Raw genomic sequence first — 27,171 nt, 5'->3', positions numbered from 1 at the left:
GACAGTTCAGGCATATAATTTCTAAGTTTGCATCTTACTTACAGAGAAAAAGAACGTGTAAACACCCATTCCCACTTACAGAGCCTCAGGCATTATTTTACCATTCTTGAGAAGTGAAAAGAGTACTCAGGTCTTTCTAGTTTGCTTCTTTTGAAGACATAAGACTGTCCCACACCTGTCATTTCCTACCTCTCCTCCAAACACCAAAGGAATCAGTTATTAATACAGTAAGAAGTTATTAATACAGAAGTTATTAATACAGTAAGAAGAGATTAACATCTCCAATCAGACCTGTTTCTGCTACCAGCTGACACCATACTTGTTTTCCTGGAAGCCCTTCCCGCAGTCACAGCATGAGCTTGAAGCGGCCCAGTGACAGTCCTCTTCATTAGCAATACAGCATTTAAAGATTTATCACAGGAGAGGAACTTAGTGATTCAGTCTCTGGCATCTCCCACGCCATCTGCATTAATGGCAAACATAGCTTCAGCTTCAGGAAGACAGGGAGAGTCGTAGATTTTGCAGATTCTGGTTTCCCCTCTTCCTTTCCTCAGGTATAGCCTGACCCAAAGACACAAACAAAAATACAAAGTTATAAACAATTCTATTCCTATAATAGAACTAATTGCTTCAGATACATGCAATTTCCTAAAAGGATTTTTAGGATAGTTTTTCAGTGTACTTCCAGGATGGAGGGATCATTTCTGCCAATGACTCCCTTATTGAAAAGCTCTATGAAACAAATACTTTATAATTAGGGAAGCATATCAACTATTCATGCATCTTTTTTCATAACCGAGAGATTTTAGTTACATGTAGGTGTATGTGGGTAGGTGCCTGTCAGAGACCAGAGTTATTGGAGGTCCCAGAACTGGAGTTATGGGAGGTTGAGAACCCCTCATGGGGTGCTGGGAATGGAACTCAGGTTCTCTATCTACAACAGGGCTTGCAACCACCGGCCATCTCTCCAGCTGCAAAGCAAACATCGACCAAAGCACAACAAATTCAGTGAGGCTTCCGGAGTGTCAGCACTGTCGCACTTTTAGTAGGATTAGTGCGTGTTTTATCTCTATATCATAGTTTGTATGACATCCATTTTGCCATCACCATACCTGGTGGTTGATGCATGAGCGATGATGTTTCCTCCAATGGGTTTTTTCGGATCTGCAGCAAACATGGCTGCTCCATCCACTTGGGCTACCACCTGGTTGGTGATTACCACTGCTACACCAAACTGATACGGGAAAGAACGTCAGTTTTGTGACCACAGACATACCAAGAACCTTAATGCTCACAACAAAGAAATGGCCAACTAATGCTCATCTTTGATAATACAAGGCACTAATGTCCTCAGAAGACTCCTGGAATTTGGAGCCACTGAAAATCAACATTTTCCATTTCTTTTCTATAGCTTACCTCATCAGCAAGTCGAAGCAGCATCCTTAGAAATCTGGCCAAATGCATTTGCCTGGCTGAAAGCTCTCCCCGACCTGAGTAGTCTGTTCTGTAAAGGGCAGTAGCACTGTCTACAATAAGCAGTGCATACCTATAAGAAACAAGAATTGTCAATTTTGTCTCCCTTACAACCCTACACCTTTTTAAAAATAACTTATTTTATATGCATTCGTGTTTTTGTCTGCATTCGTGGCTATGTGAGGGTGTCAAATACCCAACAGTTGTAAGCTGCCATGCATGTCAATGTTGGGAATTGAACTCCAGTCCTCTGGAAGAGCAGCAAATACTTGTAAATCCTCTCTCTAGGCCATTAAAGATTTTTTTTTCTTTCCTGAGACAGGGTTTCTCTGTGTTTGACTGTCCTAGGACTCTGGTATCCACCTGCTTCTGTTTCTGAGTGCTAGGATCAAAGTCCTGCACAACCACCACATGACAGTGTTTGTGTATTGTGTATTTTCCACTTTTTACCTTTTTTGGGATTTGTTACTTACGTAGCTCAGACTGTCATGAAATGTATGATCCTCTTGCTTCAGTCTCCCCAAGATAAAATATGAGTAACTGACACTGACTTCCTAGTATGTGACCTCATGAGCAGGTACACACACACACACACACACACACACACACACACACACACACACACACACACACACACACACACACACACACATCGCCTTTTATACACATTTTCTTAAAATGTTTATAAAATGTTCAATCTGTTGCATGGTAGATCTGTTGTGGATCATGGTGACTTTTGATGGATAGTTTCTGATTTGGTTTTGGCAGATGTGACCAAAAGAAGCCCTGGGGTTTTTGTTTTTCACTATATTTGAGAGTAAACACAGGGCCTCAGGCATTATAGAAAAGAATTTTTTTTTTTTTCTTTTTTTTGGATCTGGGGGCCGAACCCAGGGCCTTGTGCTTCGAGGCAAGCGCTCTACCACTGGGCTAAATCCCCAACCCCAGAAAAGAATTTTTTATGAGTGATGTGACTGGAATCATAAAGTGTATAAGAACTGAAGATGCAGAGCAAGATGATATGGTCCCAGCCAAAAAAAAAAAAAGAACCAAAAAAAAAAAAAAAAAAAAAAAAAAAAAAAAACTGAAGATGCAGAGAAGATGATATGGTGGGTAAAGTATTTGCCATATAAGTGGGAGGATCTGAGTTTGAATCCCTAGACCCCATGTGAAGCTAGTCAAGGTAGCATGTGCTTGTCGTCTCAGTGAGATGGCAAGTGTCTCTAGAAGCCTGTGGACCAGCTGGCCTGGTTATCACAACAGGGATCAATAAAGAGATGAGGCCTCAAATAAGGTGGAGTGAGAACTTGTCCAAGCTTGTCCTCCAACTTGAACATGAGCCACTTCATATGCATGTCCACACTCTCATATAAATGTGTGTGTACACATAAACACAATCATAGCACACACAAAATGCATAGAGAATATTTTTTAAAGAAAGGAAATTGGGGGTTGAGAGATGGCTCAGTTGTTAAAAATACTTTCTGCTCTTTCAGAGAACCCAAGTTTGTTTCCCCAGCACCCACACTAGGTAGCTGGCTCATAACCACCTCTATCTCCAGCCCCAGGGAATCTGATGCCCTGTTGTACCTCGACACATGAGGCAGACATTCACGGAAACACACATATAAGTAAAAATAAATCTTTAATTGTTTTTCATATTAAAAAAAAAAAGGAGAATCAACCAACAAAACCCCCTGCGTCCAGGTATGGTAGCACATGCCTTTAATGCCACTACTTGGGAAGGCAGAGGCAGGAGGATTTCCCTGAGTTTGAGGCCAGCCTGATCTAAGACAGCCAAGACTAGATAGAGAGATCCTGTTTAAAAAAGAAAATCAACCCTTAAAATGTGAATCCCTTCATTTCTATTCAAACTATCATCCAGATTCAGGGAAAGGGCCATAGGCACACTGAGTGTCTTACTGAGGACATACCTGGATTCTACCATCATGGCTGACGCTTGGTAAAGGAGCTGGGTCTGGTGGTCTGTGTTGAACCCTCGAGCGTATGCTACATTATCGAGGACGTCACTTCCAGAGAGGCCGTATCTAGAGAAGAGGAGATTTTAGGCTGTAGACAGTGCTCAGTCAGGTGAGAATTAATACCCAATATTTCTCTCATCTACAAAGATAAGCAGCAGTACTCCCACTGGCTTTAGGACCCACAGATAGGCTTCCTGCTCTAGTAGAAGTGTGGCCAAGCCAACTCGAGATGACAGCAACAACTATTTTAAACTAAGTGAGACCTAAGGATACATCAAATTTATTCTCTGAGGCCTTCAAACTATGAGAAATTTTCAAGTCAGAAAAGCCAAAAACTACACTCAAGAGTTAGCATAAACAAAAATAACAAACCATTCAAAGATTATGTTAAATGAATGTCATTTATTATGTTAGTATTTCTCAGGCTTCGATGATTATTTTCTTTTGCACTTAAAAACAGCCAACTATGTATTTCCTGTTTTCATAGTATGATCTGTATTTTCTCAACTTTGTAACCTAAGACACAAAGACAGGTGAAGTAAGGCACTCTCTTTTTCTCTCTATGTCTCTTTATGTCTCTTACTATGTTGTCACCCCAGCTATCCCCTGGGACTCAGATAATTGCTTGGCCATGTCTGGAGTGGTAGAATTAAAGGTGTATCTCAATATGCCTGGCCCAACAACTTCATTCTTACTGAATCTGTAACAACAGGAGGGACTCCTTGTTTGAAGGCAGTAAGTTTGATGTATTCACCTGAGGATTTAACCAAATGCCTGTTGAAAATCTTTCTGAGATTTTTTTTGGGGGTGAGGGTGGGGGTGGGGAGGTAATGACTGTGTGTTCTAGGTTAAATCAAAATTCCCAGGTTATAGTCATCTCAAGACCTAGCCTCCACAGTAGCTGGATAACAAAAATCTAGAAACCATACTTTGCCAGCCTCCCCTCACATCTAAAATAGATTGGATTCTCTTCCTTTTGCACTTCTAAAACCTGGCTAGAGTCTAAACACTGGAGAAGAACAAGTGGAAATAAAATTTGCTTTGCCATATGCCAAACCCATTTTTGAGACAGGGTCTCACCGTGTTCAAGGCCTCTGAAATTCTAAACTCTCTAAATACTATACAAGTGTTAGTTAAATACCTTGCTGGCATTAAAGGGTTTCTTCACTGAGAGAAAAGGCTTTCCAGAAATGTTCAGATGATTCTACACTTTTTTTTACTAGTTCTTACTTGAGATGAGGATACTGAGGCAGAGGTGAAGGACTGACACAGAACAGAGTGCAGGGAGAAACATGGCAGAGAATCCATCATTCCTGGTTTCTGTATCTTGGGCTGGCCTGGAAACCACGGAGACTCTCCTGCCTGTCTGTCAGGTGCTCGTGAGACACCTTCTTTTACACAGCTATGAACACTTTCCGGTGTGTTTTGTGCTAGTCAAGCACTGAGTACTGTTGTTTTCATCCACACGCCAACGAGAACATGTGCAGTCACTTTTGACCCAAGTCACCTTCTGTTGTTTACAGCCGTTCTCTTATGTAATAATTCAAAAGATAATGTTAGGGCTGACAAAATGGTTTCGTAGGTAAAGGCACTTGCTGCCAGGCCTGACTACCTCAGTTCAATCTCCAGAACCCATGTAGTAGAGTGAGAAAACAGAGCCCTGTGGGTTGTTCTCTGATTTCCACACATGTGCTGTGGAGTGTGCACCAACGTGCACACTAGCAAAGTACGATTTCCCTTTTTAAGTTTAAGTTATTTAAATGGGCTCTAATTCTTTGAGAGCGTGTGTCCATGATTCTCTCATAAAGAGTTATATATATGGTAAGACTGTCTCAAGAAACTCAAAGACTAAACAAAGTGTACACACCTTTAACCCATGCACTCAGGAGGCAGAGAGAGGGAGGGAAGGAGGGAGGAAGGAGAGAGGGAGGGAGGGAGGGAGGGAGGGAGGGAGGAGGGAGGGAGGGAGGGAGAGATCGATCGTGAGTGGTAGAGCGCATGCAGCTCTTGCATGGTCGTACAAGCTTATAACTCCCAATACTTGAAGGTGGGTGCAGAAGGATCGGGAATTCTATGTTAACCTCAGCTACACAGTGCATTCGAGGCCACCTAGGTCTACGAGAGTCTCAAATAAGGCAGGGATGATAACACATCATGAGCTAACCACACCAGAGGCGGAGAGGAAAGTATAGAAAGCTCAGGATACCTCAGGCTACATAAGAGTTGATCAAGCCTGAGCTACATGGTTAGACCCTGTCTCAAAAACAAAACCAAGGGGCTGGGCATGTTGGTGCAAGTGTTTTTGAAGGTTATATTCTGGGCCATTGATCCATAGCGTAGTTCTCTATTTACTGCTCTGTTTTCTTGGAGACGGTTTCATTATGTAGCTTTCAGACTAAGCTAGCCTTCAGCTCAGAGACAGCTGCTGCTTCTGTCTCTTGAATGAGTAACTCTCCCCACACACACCTTTTTTTTTTTTTTGGTTCCAGTATTGAGAGGGTCTTTTATATACCAGACAAGTACTTTACCACTGTGCTATACCTAGCTGCAAATCTATGTTTAAGTCATGACCACCTGTAATAGCTACTGTAGTTTTATAAGAAGTTTTCAGTTCAGGACTTGGGTGCAGAGAGGGCTCAGTGGTTTAAGAACGGTGGCTGCTCTTCCAGGTCCTAAGTATGATTCTCAACACTCATACATCAGCTCAACTATAATAGTCACCAAAATTCCAGTTTGATATCTAATGCCCTTTTCGGCCTCTGAAGGCAACAGGTACATATTCTGGTGTCTGGTGAACAGACACAAGCAGGCAATGCCCACCCCACCCCATGCAAATAAATAACAGATAAATAAATGGAGCTCTAGATTTTTCCATATGAACCTTGCATTTATCAATTTGCAAAAAAAAAAAAAATCGCTAGAATTTTGACATGATTTAGACTTCTGTGATGCCCTTTGGATGAAAAGATATTGGTGATTGCTGCCCTTGCAGAGACCTGTCTGGGCTTACTTTCCAACATCCACATGATGCCTCACAACCATTTATAATTCTAGTTCTAGAGGATCTGATACCTCTTCTGGCCTGCACAGGAAATTCTCGCACTTGGTACACAGCCATACATGTAGACAACACTCATATACATAAAATAAAACAACTTAACGATGTCTATAATGACTACACCTTCCTGGGAAACTAATTTTTAATGATCAATGTTCTGCCTGGGCAAGTGAGAGGCCCAGAAGACTCTTGCCATCACACCTGAACTCAACTCCTGGAGCCCACATGGTGGAACTGACTCCAGGAAAATGTTCTCTGACCTCCACATGCATATCATCATGTATGGGCCTGTCCACGCCTATACACATACAAGTGTTTCCTCACTAGGCAGTGATGACACACATTTAGTCCCCACACTCAGAAGGCAAAGACAGTGGATCTCTGTGGGTTCTAGGCCAGTCAGGGCTACATGGAGAAACCTGATCTTGAAAACCAAAGGATCAGGGGGTAGCCTGCTGCAGTCTTTTAATTGTTCTTAGGGTTCCTGATTATCTTTTCAAGTCTTTTATTTGCAACCAACTTTAAAGTGTTTCTTTGAAAGAAATATATAGTTGGATCTTGCTTTTTTTTTTTTTTTTTTAAGATTTATTTTATGTATATGAGTACACTGTCGCTGTCTTCAGGCACACCAGAAGAGGGCATCGGATCCCATTACAGATGGTTGTGAGCCACCATGTGGTTGCTGGGAATTGAACTCAGGACCTCTGGAAGAGCAGTCGGTGCTCTTAACCAGTGAGCCATCTCTGCAGCCCTGGATCTTGCTTTTTATTCCATCTGAGATAGTTAAAGATTGCCGAGTAAAGAATGTTTTCCTATGTAAATAAAAAAAGGGAAAAAAAAAAAGAATGTTTTCCATTAAAGATTGTTGTTTTCAACCACACACACAACTGAAGTGTAGTGTAACGAGACACATTTCAGGCAAGTTAAACTTGCTAAACACATTCAAGTTTCATGACCCACCTCTCAGCTACCGCCAGCAGCCGCTCCGGCCTAAAGGTGCCCTCGGTGTCAATGTACATTGCCTTCCCTTCACCTCCACCTCGGTCAATGGGGAGCTGCGGGGGGAAAAGAAACAGTGGAAACACCCACTCTTCTGATATAGACTCCAAGTTCCCCATTATAAATCTAACCTCCTCCACTCTAAATAAGGGTTAAAACACTTTAGCCCTATATATTACATATATATAGTACACATATTAACTATATAACATATATTATAATCTCAAAACATAAAAACTTATCATAATTAAAAAAACCTTTGAGGTTGGGGATTTAGCTCAGTGGTAGAGCGCTTCAAGGCCCTGGGTTTGGTCCCCAGCTCCGGAAAAAAAAAGAAAAGAAAAAAAAAAAAAAAAAACAAAAAACAAAAAAAAAAAAACAAAACTTTAAGGGCTGGAGAGATGGCTCAGTGGTTAAGAGCACTGACTGCTCTTCCAGAGGTCCTGAGTTCAAATCCCAGCAACCACATGGTGGCTCACAACCATCTGTAATGAGATCTGATGCCCTCTTCTGGTGTGTTTGAAGACAGCTACAATGTACACAGTATATATATATAAATATAATAAATAAATAAATCTTTAAAAAACAAAACAAACAAAAAACCCTTTAAGATCATTAACTTGGAATAGTAGCTCACATCTAGGAGGCAGAGGCATCTCCATGAGTTTGAAGCCAGCTTGGACCACATATTAAGATCCAGGACAGCCTGGGTTATAGTATGAGATCAGAGGTTAAGAGCACTGGCTGCTCTTCCAGAGGACATGGATTCAATTCCCAGCACCCACATGGCAGCTCACAACTGTCTGTAACTACAGTTCCAGGGGATCTGACACCCTCACACAGACATATTTAGGCAAAGCACATAAAAACAAGCCATAATTTAAAAGAGAAAAGAAGGCAGCAGGACCTATAAAGACCGCTCCATGGTTAAGAGCACTGCTTGTGCTTCCGGAGGGCCAGGTTTCATTCCTGGGACATACCTGGTGACTCACAACCCTGTGACTTTAATTCCAAGGTCCAACATAGGACTCTGGCTTTCATGAGCCCTAGACATACATACATAGTAAAACAAACAAACAGGACAATTAGAGGCAATAGGGCATATTTTCTTTGGATAGAAATACAAGTTAATAACATACACAGAGCACATGAAGTTAGTGTTTTGCTGGAGTTGAACTGCTTTGAAACAGTCCAAACTATGAGATAAAACTGAACGTTAAGACAGATTAGTTCAAAGGTCAATCATTTGACAACTGGCAATGATGGCTCTGAAAAGGATCAGGAGTTCAAGGTCAGCTATGCAGTAAATTTGAGGCCGGCCTTGGCAACATGAAAACACTGCTTCAAAATAAACTCATCCACCTTGAGTATGGTGGCTCTAAGACCCTAATCCCAGTGCTGCCAGAAGCAGAGGAGGATTACTTCAGCATGCTGAGTTTTGCAGCAACAACAAAAAACCAAGTGAGTTCCAGGTTCAAGGAAAGACTCTGTCTCCAAGGAATAAGGTGGAGATGCAGACATTATGAAGTTAGCAGGTGGTGGATGTTCTTAGTGGTGCTTTAATACAGAGTTCACTGTGTAGCTATGCTGATTTCAAACTCATGATCTCCTGAGTGCTAGGATTATAGGTTTGCACCATAACGCTTGGCTGGGTTAAGAGTTTTCCATACTGTTTAGTGCTGTGATTCATCTCTAGTTTATAGAGATGCATGTCATTTTATCACTCTTACTATTTTAATATGCTACAGTATAAGTTCTTCAGACATCTATTTATTCTTGGACAAATGTGAAACGTTCTAGAACTTAAATTATTAGAGATTTAATGCAGTGAGGTTTCATTTCATTAAGCTGGGAAAATCTGAACAATGATAACAGATGTTTGAATTTAAGTAGTGATCCAACACTCGCTCATATTCTGGTTCTGGCTCTTAGACTAATAACATGTAACTGTTGTGACTATTAATGAATTAGCATTCTTGGGGGAAAAAGTAAGAAAGACCTATTGCTGTGAGCACCTAGAATGTTACTGAAGACTTTGTTTAGTGTCAACAGAATCACCTTACTACTTAATAACACTGCCAGGCTAGAACTCTATTTGCATTTTAAAGAATTAGCAGTGTATGCAGAGTTGCCATAGAAACCATAGATATAAACATCTATTCTACATATATCTGTCAAAATGACACGAGCAGCTGGCTAGAGGCGGTTAAGAGTGCTCCTTATACAATCCTGAAGACCTGAATTTGTATCTCAGGACTAATTTAACAAGCCAGGTATAGTCTCAAAGGAATTTGCAATTCTAGTGCTATGAAAAATAGAGACAGAATAACCCAAGCTTGCTGACTGTCAGTCTAGTCAAAAAACAGGAGCTGTAAAAGTCCAGGGAGAGACCCTGCCTTTCAGAAGCAAAGTGGAGAGTAATAGAGGAAGAGACCTGGTACCTTCTGGTCTCTAAGCCTACACAGGCATATGCCCCTCAGACATACACATGTGTGCCACATACAGAAAATAAAAAGTTATAGAGAAAACATTTCTATTTAAAAAGACCAGATACAGTGTTTAATGAATCATGTCAGGTTATTATTGTTATACATATATTTTTTGAGACATAAAATATAGACTGTGTGGCTAGAGAGATGGCTTATCAGTTAAGTACACACTGGCTACTCTTCCAGATGATGGGGTTTCATTCCCAGCAACCACATGGAAGCTCATAACTATTGTTAACTCCAGCTCAGGGTAAGGTGGTGGTGGTACCAGGAATAGACATCCATGGGAGCAACTCACCCACACATATATAAACAAATAAACCAACCAACCAACCAACCAAACAAACAGGCCAATGAAAGAAGGGCAAGTAAATTCAGGGAAAGAAGATATGGTAGGAAATATTTTGAATCAAGCATTTGGAAAGTTTCTCTGATGTGGAATGTTTTTCAGTAGGAATTAACCTCTAACCACATATGGGATTCTTGAGGAAGTACCTTTTACATCCATCCTAACAGATGCTTGCAGGTATCATGGGTCAACCAATACTTGCTGATCTGATTAGCCCGAACCCCAACAACTCACCTGGCATGTTACAGCCAATGTATGACAGATCTGTGTCTTCCCAGTTCGGAATTCTCCAAACATCTCTGTGATAGACCCAGTCTCAATTCCACCTATGAAATTGACAAGTCCGTCACATAGAATAACTGCTTACAAACTACAATCAGGAAATTGTTCTTGGAGCACACTAATGTTCCATAATTTAAACTCCCATTTTCAATAATCAGCAATTCATCAATTTGCTTCTTTTCTTTTTGTCTAGGCTTACTAGTTCACACCCGTAAGCCAGCTGTGTGGGAAGATGAAACAGCAAGTTCTAAGGTTTAAAACCTGCCTGGGATGTTCAAGACCAATCTGCATAGTACAGTGAGACACTGAGTCTGGGAATGCAGCTCAGTAGTAGAATGCTCCTTAGATAAAAGGCCTACATTCAACTCCCAATATCGACAAAAATAAAAGTCACACTTATTTTTAAATAAGTATAGGTTATTTGTAAACTGAAGGTCTGGGCACTCATCCCTGAGTCTCCCAGGCTTAGCCTTACATTCCTTAGCCCTCAGTATGTTCACATCTCTCCATATGCACTCATTTGGTGTTGCTATAGTTCTCAGGCAATTTTATTGCATGTACAGCTTCAAGTAATTGCTACCATAATGAAGTTACAGAACTCAACCAAGAAAAGCCAACAAGGGCTTCAGCTGCTTTAATATAACCTGGTATTTACTATTTTTTGTGAACCTCCTTGTCCATTTTACTTAAACGTACCATTCATGTAGTTCTAAAAGCCTACGCGATAAGAAGACTTATCATCCTCATCTTGAAGAAAACAGGCATAGGCACATTAAGTAAATACTAGAAATGAGAATTCTTTTATTTATCTTTAATGAGACAGGCTTTTATGTAGTTCAGGCTAGCCGCAAACTCATCCCATACCTGAGGATAACACTAAACATCTAACCCCTTTCCCTCCACACCCCAAGTGCTGGAATTACAGGCAGGATCCATGGTCTCTCTACACAGCCTTTGTGTCCTGGAGGGAAGGGTATCTTCTTAGAGGGTTTAAAACTCAAATTCTGCATGATTCCTGAACCCAGGCTATTTTGTATTCCAAGAAGGAAGAAAAAGTAAATAATCAAATAACTAGAAAAACAGCAAGAACCAAACTTAAAAACTTTTCAACAATGAGGACAACTATGTTTTCAAAAGTTTAAAACCACCCAGACAAGGTGTAATCCCAGCACTTACAGAATAGAAGCAGTGGGATCTCTGTGAGTTCCAGGCTAGCTGGTACCACACAATAAACAAACAGATACATACATACATACATACATACATACATACATACATACTAATATGCACTACACTGAGTAGTATTTAAACAGTGTTTTGTAGCAGGAAGCATAGCTCAGTGGTAGGGGACGTGAGTCTCTGGGCTCACCCCCTTCCCATATACTTCTTCTGTTTCTAAGTTTGTTATTATTGTACTGTGTGTATGACATGTGTGAGGTTGGGCAGGCATGTGCCACAGCTCACAGGTAGAGGGCAGAGGATAACTTGGGAGAATGGGTTATCTCCCTCTACTGTGGGTTCTAGGGATTGGATTCAGGTCATCAGAGTTGTAAGACAACCATTTGCATTACCAGCCATCAAGTTTCCAATCTTGTGTTAAAATTAGAAAATAAACAGGGCTGGAGAGATGGCTCAGCGGTTAAGAGGACCAACTGTTCTTCCAGAGGTCCTGAGTTCAAATCCCAGAAACCACATGGTGGCTCAACCATCTGTAATAGGATCCGATGCCCTCTTCTGGTGTGTGTCTGAAGACAGCTACAGTGTACTTATATAATGAATAAATAAATCCTTAAAGAAAAATAAAAAATAACACTTAAGATATAATATACATATAATACTTATTCCCTTAAACAGGGGAACTAATTCTTTATATATAGTCAGAGCTACAAAGCAAGACACTGTTTCAACAAAACAAAACAAAGCCAAAAGTTAATTTATAGATAGGTAATTTTAGTATTTTATAAATCAGAGCCAGAATGAGTAACTAATGCGTATGTCAAATCTTCACACCTGGAGTATAGGTGCAGAAGACGGGGAATTTAAGTATATTGTTAGCTCCTGAATCAATTCCTAAAACCACTAAACATAATTAAAAAATAAAAATGTCTTATTTTAAAAATGTTACATTTGGGGGTTGGGGATTTAGCTCAGTGGTAGAGCGCTTGCCTAGGAAGCGCAAGGCCCTGGGTTCGGTCCCCAGCTCCGAAAAAAAAAAAAGAAGAAATATACAAGGAAGTTCTGGGTACACGTCACCTGGCTTCCTCCAATGTTACCTTAATCTTTCCTAACTGTAATAAAGGATCTATGAGAAGCGGACATTCCTACAGTCCAAAATACATTCGATTCAGCCCGAATCTTAGATCTGTTGATACAAGCCAAGGAATCAAAAATAAACAAAACAAAAAAACCCACAAAACAACAACAAAACCAAAAAACAAAACAAAACAAAAAAACCCCCCAAAAAACAGTTCCCCTCAAAACAAAGAAAAATCTAAACTAAAATCTTTAAAGAAACAAACCTAAGGGTTGGAAATTTAGCTCAGTGGTAGAGCGCTTGCCTAGGAAGCGCAAGGCCCTGGGTTCGATCCCAGCTCGAAAAAAAGAACTAAAAAAAAAAAAAAAAAAGCAAACCTACAGAATCAGCCAGTCAAGACCCTGAAGAAATCTACTATTCATACTTCTCTATGTAGTATTCTCCCCTAGGATGAATTCAATAGTCTGGCTTTGTTTTGACCTCCCATCTGTGTTAATTAGTTAGGGTTTATAAAATAGGATGAGGGGTTACTATACCTTGAAGTAGTTTGTCCAGCTCTTTGGAGCCAGTAGTAATCTGGATGATTTCTGACCGGCGTTGGTGAAATTCGGTTGCAGTGGTGAAACCCATTGGAACTAATTTCGCTGCCTCAGCCTAAGAAAACAATAGGACAGGTTAAAGTAGTAATGTAACACAGGTAAAGAAACCACTATCTGGGAAAGTTGGGACCCAAAATGCTTTAGACTGTGAGTTTTGTATATTTTTGGGCACTTGGGTAGACTAACAGTTGAATATCCTTCACTGAAAATTCCAAATATCCCAAAATCTGAATCTTCTTAATTTTCTTTTCTTTTTTTTTTTTCCCAGAGCTGGGGACCGAACCCAGGGCCTTGCGCTTCCTAGGCAAGTGCTCTACCACTGAGCTAAATCCCCAACCCCAAAACTGAATCTTGAGTGTGAGGTTTTTGATAAAAAAAATTCAGACTTCTGTGCATATAACCTTATTTTTGTAGTGGAGATGCTCAACCTACATGTGTTGTAAGACAAACCCAGGAACACAACAGGAAAACACTCTTATGCTAGTATGACAGGAGCTCACCACCACAGGAGCCGAAAAGACAAGGTAGCATGTCTTCCTACCTTACTTCCTATCTGTCATCCCTTCAGATTCTCCTGCCTTGTAAAACCAGGATGCTATTCGCAGCTTTTCTCTTTATTGTTTATTTTCCAAGTATATACAAATAACACTCAGCAACAAAAATGAGACTTTAGGTTGAAAAAAAAATCAGTCAATATGACAGGACAATAAAACTAAACACCTGGGGGTCTAGAGAGATGGCTCAGTGGTGAAAAGCACTTGCTGCTCTTGCAGAGGACTCACATGGAAGCTTACAACTGCCATAATTCCAGTTCTAGGGGACCCAGCACCATTTTCTGGCTTCCACAGGCACCAGGCATGCATATAGTGCACTTAAATACATGCAAGAAAAACACTCATACATATATAAGGAAATAAATCTTTGCAACAATAACAGCAATCAACAGTTAACATCTAAAGGCTGGAGAGTGGTTAAGAGTTCTTGTTCTTACAGAGGACCCAGGTTCAGTTCCCAGAACCCACGTGGTGACTCACAATCACCTAAAACTCCAGAGCCAGGGACCCACTACCTTCTTCTGATCTCTGCAGGCACCAGGACATGATGCACATATATACAGGCAAGTGAAACACTCACACACGTAAATTAAATACATCCTAAAATCATCCATGTATTTAGAATTTGAATGTCAGCATGAACTTACATAAACCAGACCGCTGAGATTACAGCTGTGTATCACCATGCTTGCCTTCAATTTCCTTCTGTCCCCCCCACCCCTTTTTTTTTTTTGAGACATGGTCTCACTATGTAGCTCTGGCTGTGAGGGAACTCCTAGATCCACCTGCCTCTATCTCCTGAATGCTGGGATTAAAGGTGAATAAAAAGTGGAATTTTTTTTTGGGGGGGGGGAGAAGGGGCGGAGGGCTCGTGCCTTTGATCTTATACTTGGCAGAGAAGAGTCTCATGTTTGAGTATCTTCTCACACATTTGTCCCAAGACCAGAAAAGGCATACTGGTAGCCCTCTAACAAATCTCTATATTGAAGCTTAAAGGAAGTTGTAAGATAACTCGACATAGGGGCTGAAAACTAAGCTCAGGTCCTCTGCAAGATCAGATTATACTCTTAACCACGAACATCTCTCTAGACCCTTCACACTGCACCCCAGTCCCCGGAATATTACGTATTAATATAGGTTAATAAAAACATTAAGAGGTACTGTGGATGTGCACTGTTATCTTGGCATTTCAGTGGCTGTTGAGATAGAACCTATGACTTTGAGCATGCTTGAGTCACCATGTGACTTTTATATCAACATTCTACCAATATCATTCTCTTTCCCCCTCTCTGGTGGTACTGACTATTAACTGGAGCCTAGCATATGCTAGGCGAGTACTTTCCACTGAAACATGTACTCAGCCTCTCTTTCTACAGTTTTTTTTTTTTTTTTTTTTTTTTAAGATTTATTTATTTATTATATATAAGTACACTGTAGCTGTCTTCAGATACACCAGAAGAGGGCATCGGATCTCTTTACAGATGGTTGTGAGCCACCATGTGGTTGCTGGGAATTGAACTCATGACCTCTGGAAGAGCAGTCGGGTGCTCTTAACTGCTGAGCCATCTCTCCAGCCCTACAGTTTATTTTGAGACAGGGTCTCACTCAATTAAGTTGGCCAGATTGGCCTACATGAACTCACTCTGAAGCACACACTAGCTTCCAGCTTCCTGTCACAGGCCCTGTAATAGTTTGAACTACAGGCTTGTACCTTACAACGCAGCATCAGCATTCTTCTGAACTGTTTCAGTGGCTGCATTTAGTTGTATATACTATGAACCTATTTTGGGGGCTGGAAGAAACGGGTTAAGAACACTTACTGCTCTATCAGAGAACCAAGGTCTGATACCCAGCACCCACATGATGGCTAAGGAACATCTGTAAATCCAGCTCCAGGGGATTTCACACCCTCTCCTAGCTTCCCAAGGCAAGTATGTGGTACACGGACCACAACAGTAAATACATAACATAATAATTTTAAATATCCCTCTGAGGTGAGATCACATTCAAAATGATAAGATAAACAACTTTACTGTGGGCTGGTGGGAATGTGTTTTTGGCAGTATTTATATCAATTTCCACGATACTGCAGTTCTCCACAGGAAATAAGAATTTAAAATAAAAGCTGTCAGCAGTCACTTCCAGAATGGAAACCAGGTGACAAGACAGAGGAAGGGGACTAAGGACCAATCACTATACAACACCCTGTACTAATTATTCTCACTAATGCCTCCGCCTCTCCGCCATCACATAGGTACTTACCAGGATTTTGTCAGCTTTGGCTTCACTAATTCCTTTAATATTTATCAGTTCCTTCTTTGGTGCATAAGCAACAGCCTCCACCGTGTGGTAACCAGCTTCTTCTAATTTCTTCACATCATTGGCATTTATGCCACATTGCTGTAAGAAAACAATGAATAAAGTTAGGTCTCTTGTCTAATGCGGATATTAATTAATTACACTCAGAGACATGTTTGAAGATCACAAATATATGCAAAACCCCTGAAAAGTTTGACTACACATGAGTTATTAATAACAAATTAAAGGTATATACCTTTAATACTATCACGTGGAAGACAGAGGCGGGTGGAGCTCTGAGTTTGGGAATAGTCTGGTCTACAGAGTAAGTTCCAGGATAGCCAGGGCTGTTACCCCCCCACACACACACAGAAAAAAATTACTGTCTCAAGAAAACTAAAACCTGTTAATGGCTTTTTTTTTAAACTCCCTCTCCCACCTGCTAATGGTTTTTTAATAAGTGTGTTACAATTTTCCTCTTAAGCCAGCTAGATCCCAAATAACTAAGACTGGACTGTATTTTTATTTACCAAATCTGTAATGACATGACAACTTATTTATTACTCTATTTTAATCCTCTATGCTAATCTGGCTACTTCCGAGCCAGAATCTCGGAGATACTTGCATTCTATGGCTTTCTCCGCTCTAGTTGTTTTCTCATGGTGTCTCCTAGACTGTCTCCCCATGGCTAATTCCTACCTCCTCTCTCTGATGCCCTCTCCCTTGGATGGAAGGAAGGAAGTTCAGCCCCATCTTCTCTGCTGCTCAGTCATTGGCTGATTGACTAGCTTTATTGACCAAAGAATAAATGGGAGCAATGCTCACACAACACTGAGGCAGGAGATAGAATATTGTAACTAGATATGGAAGCTCAGAAATCAACATTTGAATTACATAGTGCAAAAATATCATTATGTCTAAAGAAAAAACCCCCCAAACACCAAATTATCAACGTTTTCATTATCAAAGTTATAGTTTTGGGCTGGAGAGACCGTGAGATGTGGCAGTGTTTACCATCACCTGGGGAGGCAAGGGCAGGTAGACCCTTGAGACTCACTAGCCAGGCAGCCTAGTCAGTGAGCTCCATACCAAAAACTGTCAACAAAACAAACAGAAACAGATGAAAGAAGGGGATGGGCTGAGAAGAGAAAGGGATCAGTAGGAGGAGGGCAAGTGAAGGTGACAGGGAGCCAATCAATACATCATAAACATAACAAAACACATCATTATGCAACTTAACACAGGCTAATTTTAAAAAAATCACACATACACACCCCCAACACACACACAAAAGGAGGCCCTGGGAAACAGGCGTGACTTTTGGGCCAGCCTGGGTTCCCAGCACCCACATGGTGCTCACAACTGCCTTCACCTCCAGTTCCAGGAGGATATGAAGCTCATTTCTGACCTCCCTGGGCACTAGGCACAGAGGTGGTGTACACAGTCATGAAGGCCAGACACTTATATACAAAAAATAGTAAATCTAAAAATTAAAAAGTAAAATACAACACACAAAACGACAGGTAATACTGGTTACACACCTATAATCACACTCAGGAGGTGAAATTGATTAGCAATCAAGGTTATCCTCATTTACACAGTGAATTCTAGGCCATGCTAAGTTACATGAGACCTAGTCTTTTTTTCTTTTCTTTTTTTTATTTTTGGAGCTGGGGACTGAACCCAGGGCCTTGCTTGCTAGGCAAGTGCACTGAGCTAAATCTCCAACCCCGAAACCTAGTCTTAAAATTAAAATAAATATCTAGGCTGGGTGAAGCTCACTGGTAGAATACTTGCTGTCCTAACTTGCTTTCTATTGCTCTTTTAAATACCATGACCCAAAGCAACTTGGGGAGAAAGTGTTTATTTTACTTTATAGTATACAGTCTGTCCTGAAGGGAAGATGGGACAGGAACTGAAATACAGACCATGGAGGAGCACTACTTACTGATTTGTGTGTAATGGCTTCCTCAGTTTGCTTTTGTACACAGCTTGGGACCACGTGCCATGGCTGGGCCCTCCCACATTAATCATTAAGAAAATGCCCCCACTGTAAAAGTAACTTTTAATCACCTGATGTAACTGTTATCTCTGTGGCTTACTGCCTCTGCTAACCTAGGCCCAGTTCTGGAAGCCTTCATACAATCTTATCTAGGCCTAGGAAGTTTTCAGTCTGAGACTTGCTACTGAATAAGCTCACACCCTTTCTTGTTCTTTCTTTTTTTTTTTTTTTTTTTTTTTTGGTTCTTTTTTTTTTTTTTTTTGGCTGGGGACCGAACCCAGGGCCTTGGGCTTCCTAGGCAAGCGCTCTACCACTGAGCTAAATCCCCAACCCCTCTTGTTCTTTCTGAACTCTGGCTGGCTGGTTCAACTCAGCTGGCTCAAACACTTTTCCAAGCTGACTGATTCAATTTGGCTTCTCTCAGTTTCTTACTGAATTGCTCTGCTTACCCTCACGCTAACTTTGGCAGTATGTTCTAATCTTCTGGCTCCTTCATATTCGCTGACTCACTTTGTCTTGACCTGTATTTAGCTTATTTCCTCTCTGCAACTTGTCCCTATACAACTGTCCTGGTAAAACTGCCTTCTTTTCCCTACCTTCTCTCTTAAGTAGCCTTGTATTCCTCTCTCTTGTAAGTGTTGGGCATATATTATTCTGAAAAATCTTTCCCTGATTTGCGACTTTGGCAGTCAATTAGATACCACCTTCAAACAAGGGTGCTTCCTTCTGCAAAATAATTTTACCTTCAATATTTGGGATTAAAGGAGTGTCTGTACCAGCCAGATGGATTAACAGTATGTTCTAAGGCTGAGCCACACCATAACTAGAAGTAGATTTTTTTCAGTAAATAATGCAATCTTGGGGTTCACCATGTGATCAAATGTCCTTCAACACCCCAAAGACTTAGTTAGCTACAGGCAAATCCAATGAAGGCATTTTCTCAATTGAGGTCTCCTCTTCCCAAGATGACTCTAGGTTGTGTCAAGTTTATTAAAAACTAACCAGCACACTCGCCTTGAATGCAGAAGGGCCTCAGGTTCAAAGCCTAGGACTACTAAAAAGCAAAACCAAAAAGCATTAAAATAAAACATTATGGGGATGGGAGTCTATAGAGGTAGCTCGGTGGTTAAGAGCATATGTTGTTCTTGCAGGACCCATGTGGCACCATCACCATTAACTCCAGTTCCAGGGAATCCCATGCCTTCTGACCTCCTCAAACACAAGGTATTCAAATGCTGGATAGATACACACATGCAGGCAGAACACACATACGTATTGTCTTAGGGTTACTATTGCTGTGATAAACACTATGACTAAAGCAACTCAGGGAAGAAGAGGTTTATTTGGCTTACTTTCCCACATGACCATTTATCACTGAAGAAAGTCAGGACAGGAACTTAAACAGGGTCAAGAACTTAAGAGACAGAGGCTGCTACAGAGGCCATGGAGAAGTGCTGCTGACTGGCTTGTGGTCCATGGCTTTCTTACTGAACTCAGAACTACCAGTTCAGGGGTGGCACAACATACAATGGGCTGGGCCCTCCCATATCAATCACTACGAAAATGCCCTACAGGCTTACCTGCAGTCTGATCTTATATCTCAATTAAGGTTCTCTCTTCTCATATTTTATTGCTTGTATCAAGCTGACAAAAATCACCCAGAACACATATTAAATAAAAATAGATAAATCTAGGCCAGGGGTGGATTCCAGCAGGGGAGGCAGAGGCACATGAATCTGTATGAGTTACAGACTAGCCTGCTCTACATAGTGAGCTCTAGGCCAGCCAAGGCCACATAGTGAAACCCAGTCTCAAAATAAATAAAATAAAATAAAATAAAATAAAATAAAAAAAATAAAATAAAAAATCTAGGGAGGAACAGTCAGGAGGATCTCTGTGAATTAGAGGCCACCCTGCCCTATATAGTGAGTTCCAGGATAGCCAGGGTTATGTAGAGACCCTCTCTAAATAAATAAATAAATAAACAAATAGATAAATAATAATAAAAGGAGAAAAAAAAAAGCCCCAATAAGATGAATTAAATAATCGACAGACAACACAGCCTGTTAGAGATAATAATTGTGTATTTATAATGAAGAGCTAGGAACTAAAATTGTTTACCCAGCACCATTTCCCTCAAGAAGTCTTCATTTCAATATATTTAAACAAATATATTAAACAATGATTGTGCAGAACTAGCCTCAGTGCCTTTAAAAGTCCTATTTAAAAAGTTACTGGGTAGAAAAATATATTTCATGTTCCTGTGAAAAATGAATAAATCTTAAACAAACAAAACAAAATGAAGGCCAGCTGGCTCGGCAGTTAAGAGTGTTTGTTGCTGTTGTAGAGAACTGAAATTCTGTTCCCAGAACCCAATTCTGGTGGCTCCATGGAGGCCAGGGATGCCTACCTCAGCCATTTTTAACCCTACTTTAGGAGACAGGGTCTCTCACTAAACCTGGTTCTCACTGACTGGCTAGGCTGGCTCACCTAAAAGTCCCAGTGATTCTCAGATTACCGGCATTTGCCACTCTGCCTGGATTCTGTGTGTGCTGGGGATCCACTGAGGCCCTCACTGTTTGCACGGCATGGACTTTATCCACAGAGCCATCTCCCCAAGCCTCTTGTTTGTTCTGCTGCTGCTCCTTTTTTTGTGCTTGTTTGAGGCAGGTTTCAACTATGTAGCCCTTGTTGTCCTAGAACTTCTTGCTATCTAGACCAGGCTGGCCTCCAAAAGAATTCTGCCTCAGTCTTCCAACTGCTAGAATTACAGGTGTGAGTGGGCCACCATACCCAGCTAATGCTTCATATTCTTAATGTTGAGTCCTAAAATGGAGGTCGGTCTGACATCTTAACAACCCCACACTCTTCAGCCTCATGACAGCCTGGGCCAGTGGAGAGGCTGATCCCCTTTGCCCCCTGCATTCCTGGGTTATACCACTAATTCCCCATTAGCATTTTTTGTTTTTTGTTTTTGGTTTTTTGGGTTTTTTTTTTGGTTCTTTTTTTCGGAGCTGGGGACCGAACCCAGGGCCTTGCGCTTCCTAGGCAAGTGCTCTACCACTGAGCTAAATCCCCAAGCCCCCCCATTAGCATTTTTATACTTAGTATAAGTAACACTGAGATTCCACTTTGGGATCCTAGGCCTTAGTTTCTAAAGTTCAGCTCTTAGAAAACAGAGTAGGAAGAGACTTCTAGCAACAATCCTATGCTTTTCTGTAGAAATCTTGACAATTTCCTGAAACCCCAATTTAATTTCTGTAAAGGTTAATTTGTTCCATTACATAGAAGAATGCATTACAGCACTATAAGTAAATACTTAGCAACTGAGAACATACCTCTAACCTCGAAATAGGCTGTGGACCAAAGCTTTCTTCTTCCACTGAAGTATCTGCATTTGCTTCAAGCTGCATTTGCATAGCCATTACTAAAAAATAGAGGCATCAGTGTGAGTGAACACTAGAGAGATACTCTGGGGTAATAAAGACCTGCACGTTCAGTTTCCAACACACCTTTGAAGGACTGGAGCTGGCCCTTCCTAGCCACAGGTTAGGACCAACTGCTGTTCTTGCAGAGGATCCAGGTTCAGTTCTTAGTACCCACATGGGAACTCATGAGTGTTTATAACTTCAGTTCTAGGAGGTCCAGCATCCTGACCACGAAGGCACTGGACAGGAGTGTTATGCTTATAGGCACAGAGACAAAACATTCAAACACAAACATAAAAGTAAGCTTAAACGAACAACCAACCCAGACATATCTAACCTACAGTGGTGTGCTGCATGCTGCCAAGGATAGCTTATTCAAAACAGATTAAAAAAATATTTTTATAAGGCAGCAAGTTCTAAGCTTTCCCATACTAGAGGGTGAGTAAAATTCCGAAATAGAATCTCTTCTTGGAATAGAGGAAATGTTGAGCTGGATACACAAAGCAACAACTATCCAACAGTGAACAGTACCTCCAGCCTTGCAAACGCAGGCTGGGAATACAGAAGCCTGGGGCACAGGCCTTGCCTAGCATATGAAAAAGGCACTAGAGTGAGTCCTCACACAACAAAGCAAACAAGACACTGAGTATATTTATTTTACTGTCAGAGCTGAAGATGGAATTCAGGTCCCTGAACGGGTTAAGTAACTACCGAAATAAACCCTTAGCTCTGACTACATTTGAACTTACAACTTTGGGCTTTGCGAGGTAGATCAATTTTATGCTATGCATAAAACCAGGCATGGTAGTTATGTCTGTAATCCCAGCATTTAGGAGGTAGGTAGGGAGACTAGAACTTCCAGGCCATCCTCTGTTGTATATCAAGTTTGAGATTGTCCTGGATTACCTAAGAACCTATCTCCAAAAGGAAAAAATAATCAAAACTGTAGAGAAAAACTATTTGCCACATGCATAGTCAGAGGTGGACAATCAGACTACGAACATAAAGAACTCATTCAAATAAGAAAAAAAAAAAAGGACAAGAGAAATCAGATTCAAGAGGGAGATGTCTCCACAACCAAAACCACGAACAAGCATCCCAATCATCAGGAGAATTAGAACCACAAGAGGAGAGAGCCTGGTATGGAGGCCCATGACTGCCCTAGCACTTGGGAGGCTGAGGCAGGCAGACTACCACAAATTCAAGGTCAGGCTGGGCTGCATAGGTAGATTATCTCAAAAATCAGCCCCCACTCCCTATCCAAAGTTCATCAGATACTAGATGACCTTCATAAAATACCAAGTGTTGGTACTGGAGAGATGGCTCAGCAGTTGAGAGCACTGGCTGCTCTTCCAGAGGTCCTGAGTTCAATTCCCAGCACCCACTTGACAGCTCCCAACTGTCTATAACTCCATGATTAAACACTTTCAACCAGACATACATGCAGACAAAACACCAATGCATATAAAATAAACTATTAAAAAAAAAATCAAGTGTTGGCAAGCATGTGTAACAATAAAACATTTGATACCACTAGCATATTTACATGAGACTTAAAAACGGGCAAAGACAGCAAGGGAAGCAGTCAGGATGGTGAGTTCAAGGTCAGCTTATAATAAAAAAAACAAGATCCTGGATTAAAAAAAAAAAAAAAAACACCAAAAAAATGGCCTGCACAGTAACCCTCTCCCACAGTCCCAGCACCTACAAGGCAGAGATAGTAGGATCCTGAGTTTCAAACTAGCTTCTGGGTTACAAAGTCTGACCCCGCCTAAATACAGCCCATGTTAGTGAACAGCTTTAGAAATCACTGTTTAGCCATCAGAGTGAGGGAAAAATACTAAAACCAGGATAATGGGAGGTTTTTAGCATGGTAGCATTCTATTAGTGATTATAGAGGTATATTAATTTTGTAATAATTCATGTGTACACTTGCGATCTTTGTATTTTATACTTCACTTTAGATTTATTTTTTGTGCATGAGTGTTTTGCCTGCATACGTTTATGTGTACCACAAGCATGCTTGGTACATGAGGTCAGAAGGTGGTACTGGATTCCTGGAACTGGAGTTATGGTTCGATGTGAGTCACCATGTGGATGTTGGGAACTGAACTCAGTTTCTTTGCAAGAGCAACAAATGCTCTTAACGACTGAGCCATCTGTCCAGCCCCTGTACTTCACTTTTCTTTCTTCTGAGACAGCTCTTCCATTTCTAGCTCAGGTTGGTCTTGAAACTGTCATCCTCCTGCCTCTTCCAAGTGCTATAGGTGTGAGTCATCTAGCCAGGATTCTATATAGAAATTTGTGTTATATTTCTCAGTCTTTACTACGCTTTTGCTTATGCAATGTTTGAACTCTGGAGCCTCCTACTTCAGTCTCCAGAGAGACCAGCCACTACAACACTAAAGTAACCAAGAACGTGTTAGCTCTGGCCCTATTTAACAGCTGTGAGCACTTTTCTCTGGATCTCAGCTTCCTGCGTCCGGACCACAGAAATGAACCTGAAAGTTTGTAAATTTCAGCATTTGGGAGGCCGTAGGCGGGAGTTCGAGCCCGACCAAGTCTAGCCTAGGTAGTGAGCTCGGGTCTCAAAACAAAAGTTTGAAGTGCAGGTCGGTTCTCTCCACAACGAATTCAGTGCGTCAGTTAGCGTCGGTCGGTTGGTCGCCTTGCTCCGCCTTTCTCCGGTTTCTTGGCGTAGAGGGGACCCGTAGAGCTGACTATGGGAGCACTGGCCTGAGTTGGCCCAAGAAGCCGAGCGGCAGTGGGGAGGAGTCCGCCCGCGCCTCACACTCACCTGTCTCGCAGCCGTGGGCCGCTTGCTCCTTCCGGCAGTCGGTTCTGCACACACCACGCTCACTCCCGTCACCCGGCTCAAACACACTTCGCAGCTCCTGTCAGTTCTTCTATGAAAGTTTCAGTCCTCCTAACCACACTTCTGGGAACGCCTCAGCTTTGCCCAGGCGCAGATACGCGATGGGCGCGCGACTTTCAGAAATCCCGCCAAATCCTCACGCTCGCATCGCTGCAACGTCATCACGCCTTTCTCCGACCCGCCTTATACCTACTTCCGCTTCTGCTGACGGACAGGCCTGACGGCTTTGAAGCCGAGTGTTTTCGTAGGTCACTCTTCCCCTCTTTAGGACTGTTCTGACCAATCCTTTCTTGTTACCTGATTGAAGACTACAAGTCTGCAAAGACGAAGTGATCGGTCCAGGACTACATAACCCATAATGCACTACTGCGGAAGCGCCTCTGAAAAATTCTTGCGCATCGGGTGTGGACTCGGGTCGGAAAGGTCTTTGCGTTGTACCATTTTGTCAGAATGCGGTTCTTTGGCAGCTGGGAGTTCTGGTGTCTGTAGGCCGCAGAGGTGAAGAAGCTGGAATAAAGATAAAACCTGCGAACGGAGCCAGCGACTAGAAAATTAGTGTGGGCTGGAGAGATGGCTCAGTGGTTAAGGGCATTGACTGCTCTTCCAGAGGTCCTGAGTTCAATTCCCAGCAACCACATAGTGGCTCACAACCATCTGTAATGGGATCTGATGCCCTCTTCTGGTGTGTCCGAAGACAGCTACAATGTACTTATATAATAAACAAATAAATAAAATCTTTAAAAAAAAAAAAGAAAGAAAATTAGTGTGGGAATCAGCGAGGTGAAAAAAACTTTGTTGGGAGAGGCGGTCTAGGAGGGTGGATAGAATCCAAATATATACATTATTAAAACTACCAAAGACTAAAGTGAAATAACTCTCTAGTGTATTTTTCCCTCTCTCGCTTTGTAGTGGTTATTGGGGCTCCAGAAGAGTAGGCTCAAAATTGAATCAAGTAAAGGTCTGTGTAGTTTGCCAGGAACTTTGTGTTTTTCTTTATACATCTAGGTGTTTTCAGACAAGATCTCAATACTCCTTAAACTCTTAGTGCCAAGAATGACCTTAATCCTTCCCCCACCTTTTTTTTTTTTCTCCTGTGCTGGGATTGTAGGAGTGATGCATTACTACTGTGTTGGGGATTGAGCCCGGCATTGTAAGCATGCCACACAAGCACTTCAACAACGTGGCTGCATGCCCAGCTGGAAATTACTTATATTTAATATGAGCACACTGTAGCTGTCTTCAGACACACCAGAAGAGGTCATCAGATTCCATTACAGATGGTTGTGAGCCACCACAAAGTTGCTGGAAATTGAACTCAAGACCTCTAGAAGATCAATTAGTGCTCTTAACCACTGAGCCATTTCTTCAGCCCTAGGTACTTATTTTTGAGACTGATTCTTTGTAACCCAGATTGGACTTGCTCCCCAATGGCTGGGGTTACATGAAAAAGCCATCATTCTTGATGTATATATTTTGAGAGACACCTTAGATAAGTTTCTCTGGATAAATTTACCATATAGCTGCTTTTTTTCTCCCGTACAGGTGTATGCCACCAGGGCTGATTGTGAGGTGCTTTAAAGTGGACAAAATTTTTATCTTTACACTATTTACACTATTGTTACATCAAAGTATAGATTTCTGGAGATGAGGACATCAAAAACATTATTTAAAAAGATGGTGTGTGTGTTTGTGTGTGTATGGGTGTTCGCAAATAGAGGGCAGGAAGGCAACTTGAAAGCCAGTCATCTCCTTCCACCACGTGTGTTCAAGATTCAACTCAGGTTGTCAGGCTTGGTGGCAGCAGCCATCTCTTTCGTGAAACTTCTAAAATATTTCAGGTGAGACAGAGGTTTGAGTTAAATATTCGACAATGACAGAACAGTTTAAGGAGCATTTTGGTGGGGTTGGGGATTTAGCTCAGTGGTAGAGGGCTTGCCTAGCAAGTGCAAGGCCCTGGGTTCGGTCCCCAACCCCAAAAAAAAAAAAAAAAAAAAAAAAAGCATTTTGGTTGTAGGAACAACCAAGCTGATTAGTAGATAGCAGGTAATAATGAATTGCTCCTGGAAATTAGGATTGCAATCTGGGCAAATCTAAGCTTAGAAATCTAAGAGGCAAAGGCCACCAGTGGCTGTCAAACACAAAAAGGTTTATTCATTCTCAGGTAAATTGAGACAGAAAGCAGGAGAAGAAACAAATACCCAACAAAACAAAAAACTTGTTTTGTATTCTGGTATCTTTTCAGATCTTTCCAATTCTTTAGATGCCCAGCAGCATGGATGTTGCTTTGGATCAATTAGCGACCCATGCATTCCAAAATAGAATGAGTCAGTGGCTAACGTCCATTTTTAAAAATAATGTTTAAACTACTCAGTACTTTTCTTTCAAAAACCAAAAAAAAAAAAAAACCCTAAGAACTGTGAAAAAAGATGAACTAGATTTCTAACAGAGAAGCAACAATTCTTGAAAATATAACTGTAATTGGAAATAATATTGAACTACACAATCTTAGTGATGTCTGTTGTTTAACAG

General features: G+C 41.3%; 1 protein-coding gene across 1 annotated transcript; it reads right to left on the bottom strand.

Moving 5' to 3' along the window:
• Window positions 1-437: 437 nt before the first annotated feature.
• Window positions 438-25,211, bottom strand: Rad51 (RAD51 recombinase). Its single transcript, XM_032903950.1, has 10 exons — window positions 24,565-25,211; window positions 21,678-21,766; window positions 16,302-16,439; window positions 13,423-13,540; window positions 10,585-10,676; window positions 7,474-7,568; window positions 3,408-3,521; window positions 1,417-1,546; window positions 1,113-1,234; window positions 438-561 (listed from the first exon to the last, which is right to left on the bottom strand). Exons 2-10 carry the CDS (start codon window positions 21,762-21,764, stop codon window positions 438-440), a joined length of 1,020 nt encoding a protein of 339 aa, XP_032759841.1. The 5' UTR covers window positions 21,765-21,766; window positions 24,565-25,211.
• Window positions 25,212-27,171: the final 1,960 nt, after the last annotated feature.

The sequence above is a fragment of the Rattus rattus genome, chromosome 5 (assembly GCF_011064425.1).
Source record: "Rattus rattus isolate New Zealand chromosome 5, Rrattus_CSIRO_v1, whole genome shotgun sequence".
In the NCBI taxonomy this organism is placed as follows: domain Eukaryota; kingdom Metazoa; phylum Chordata; class Mammalia; order Rodentia; family Muridae; genus Rattus; species Rattus rattus.
Note: the sequence above shows the minus strand (reverse complement) of the source record. Positions and strands in the feature narration are given on the sequence as shown.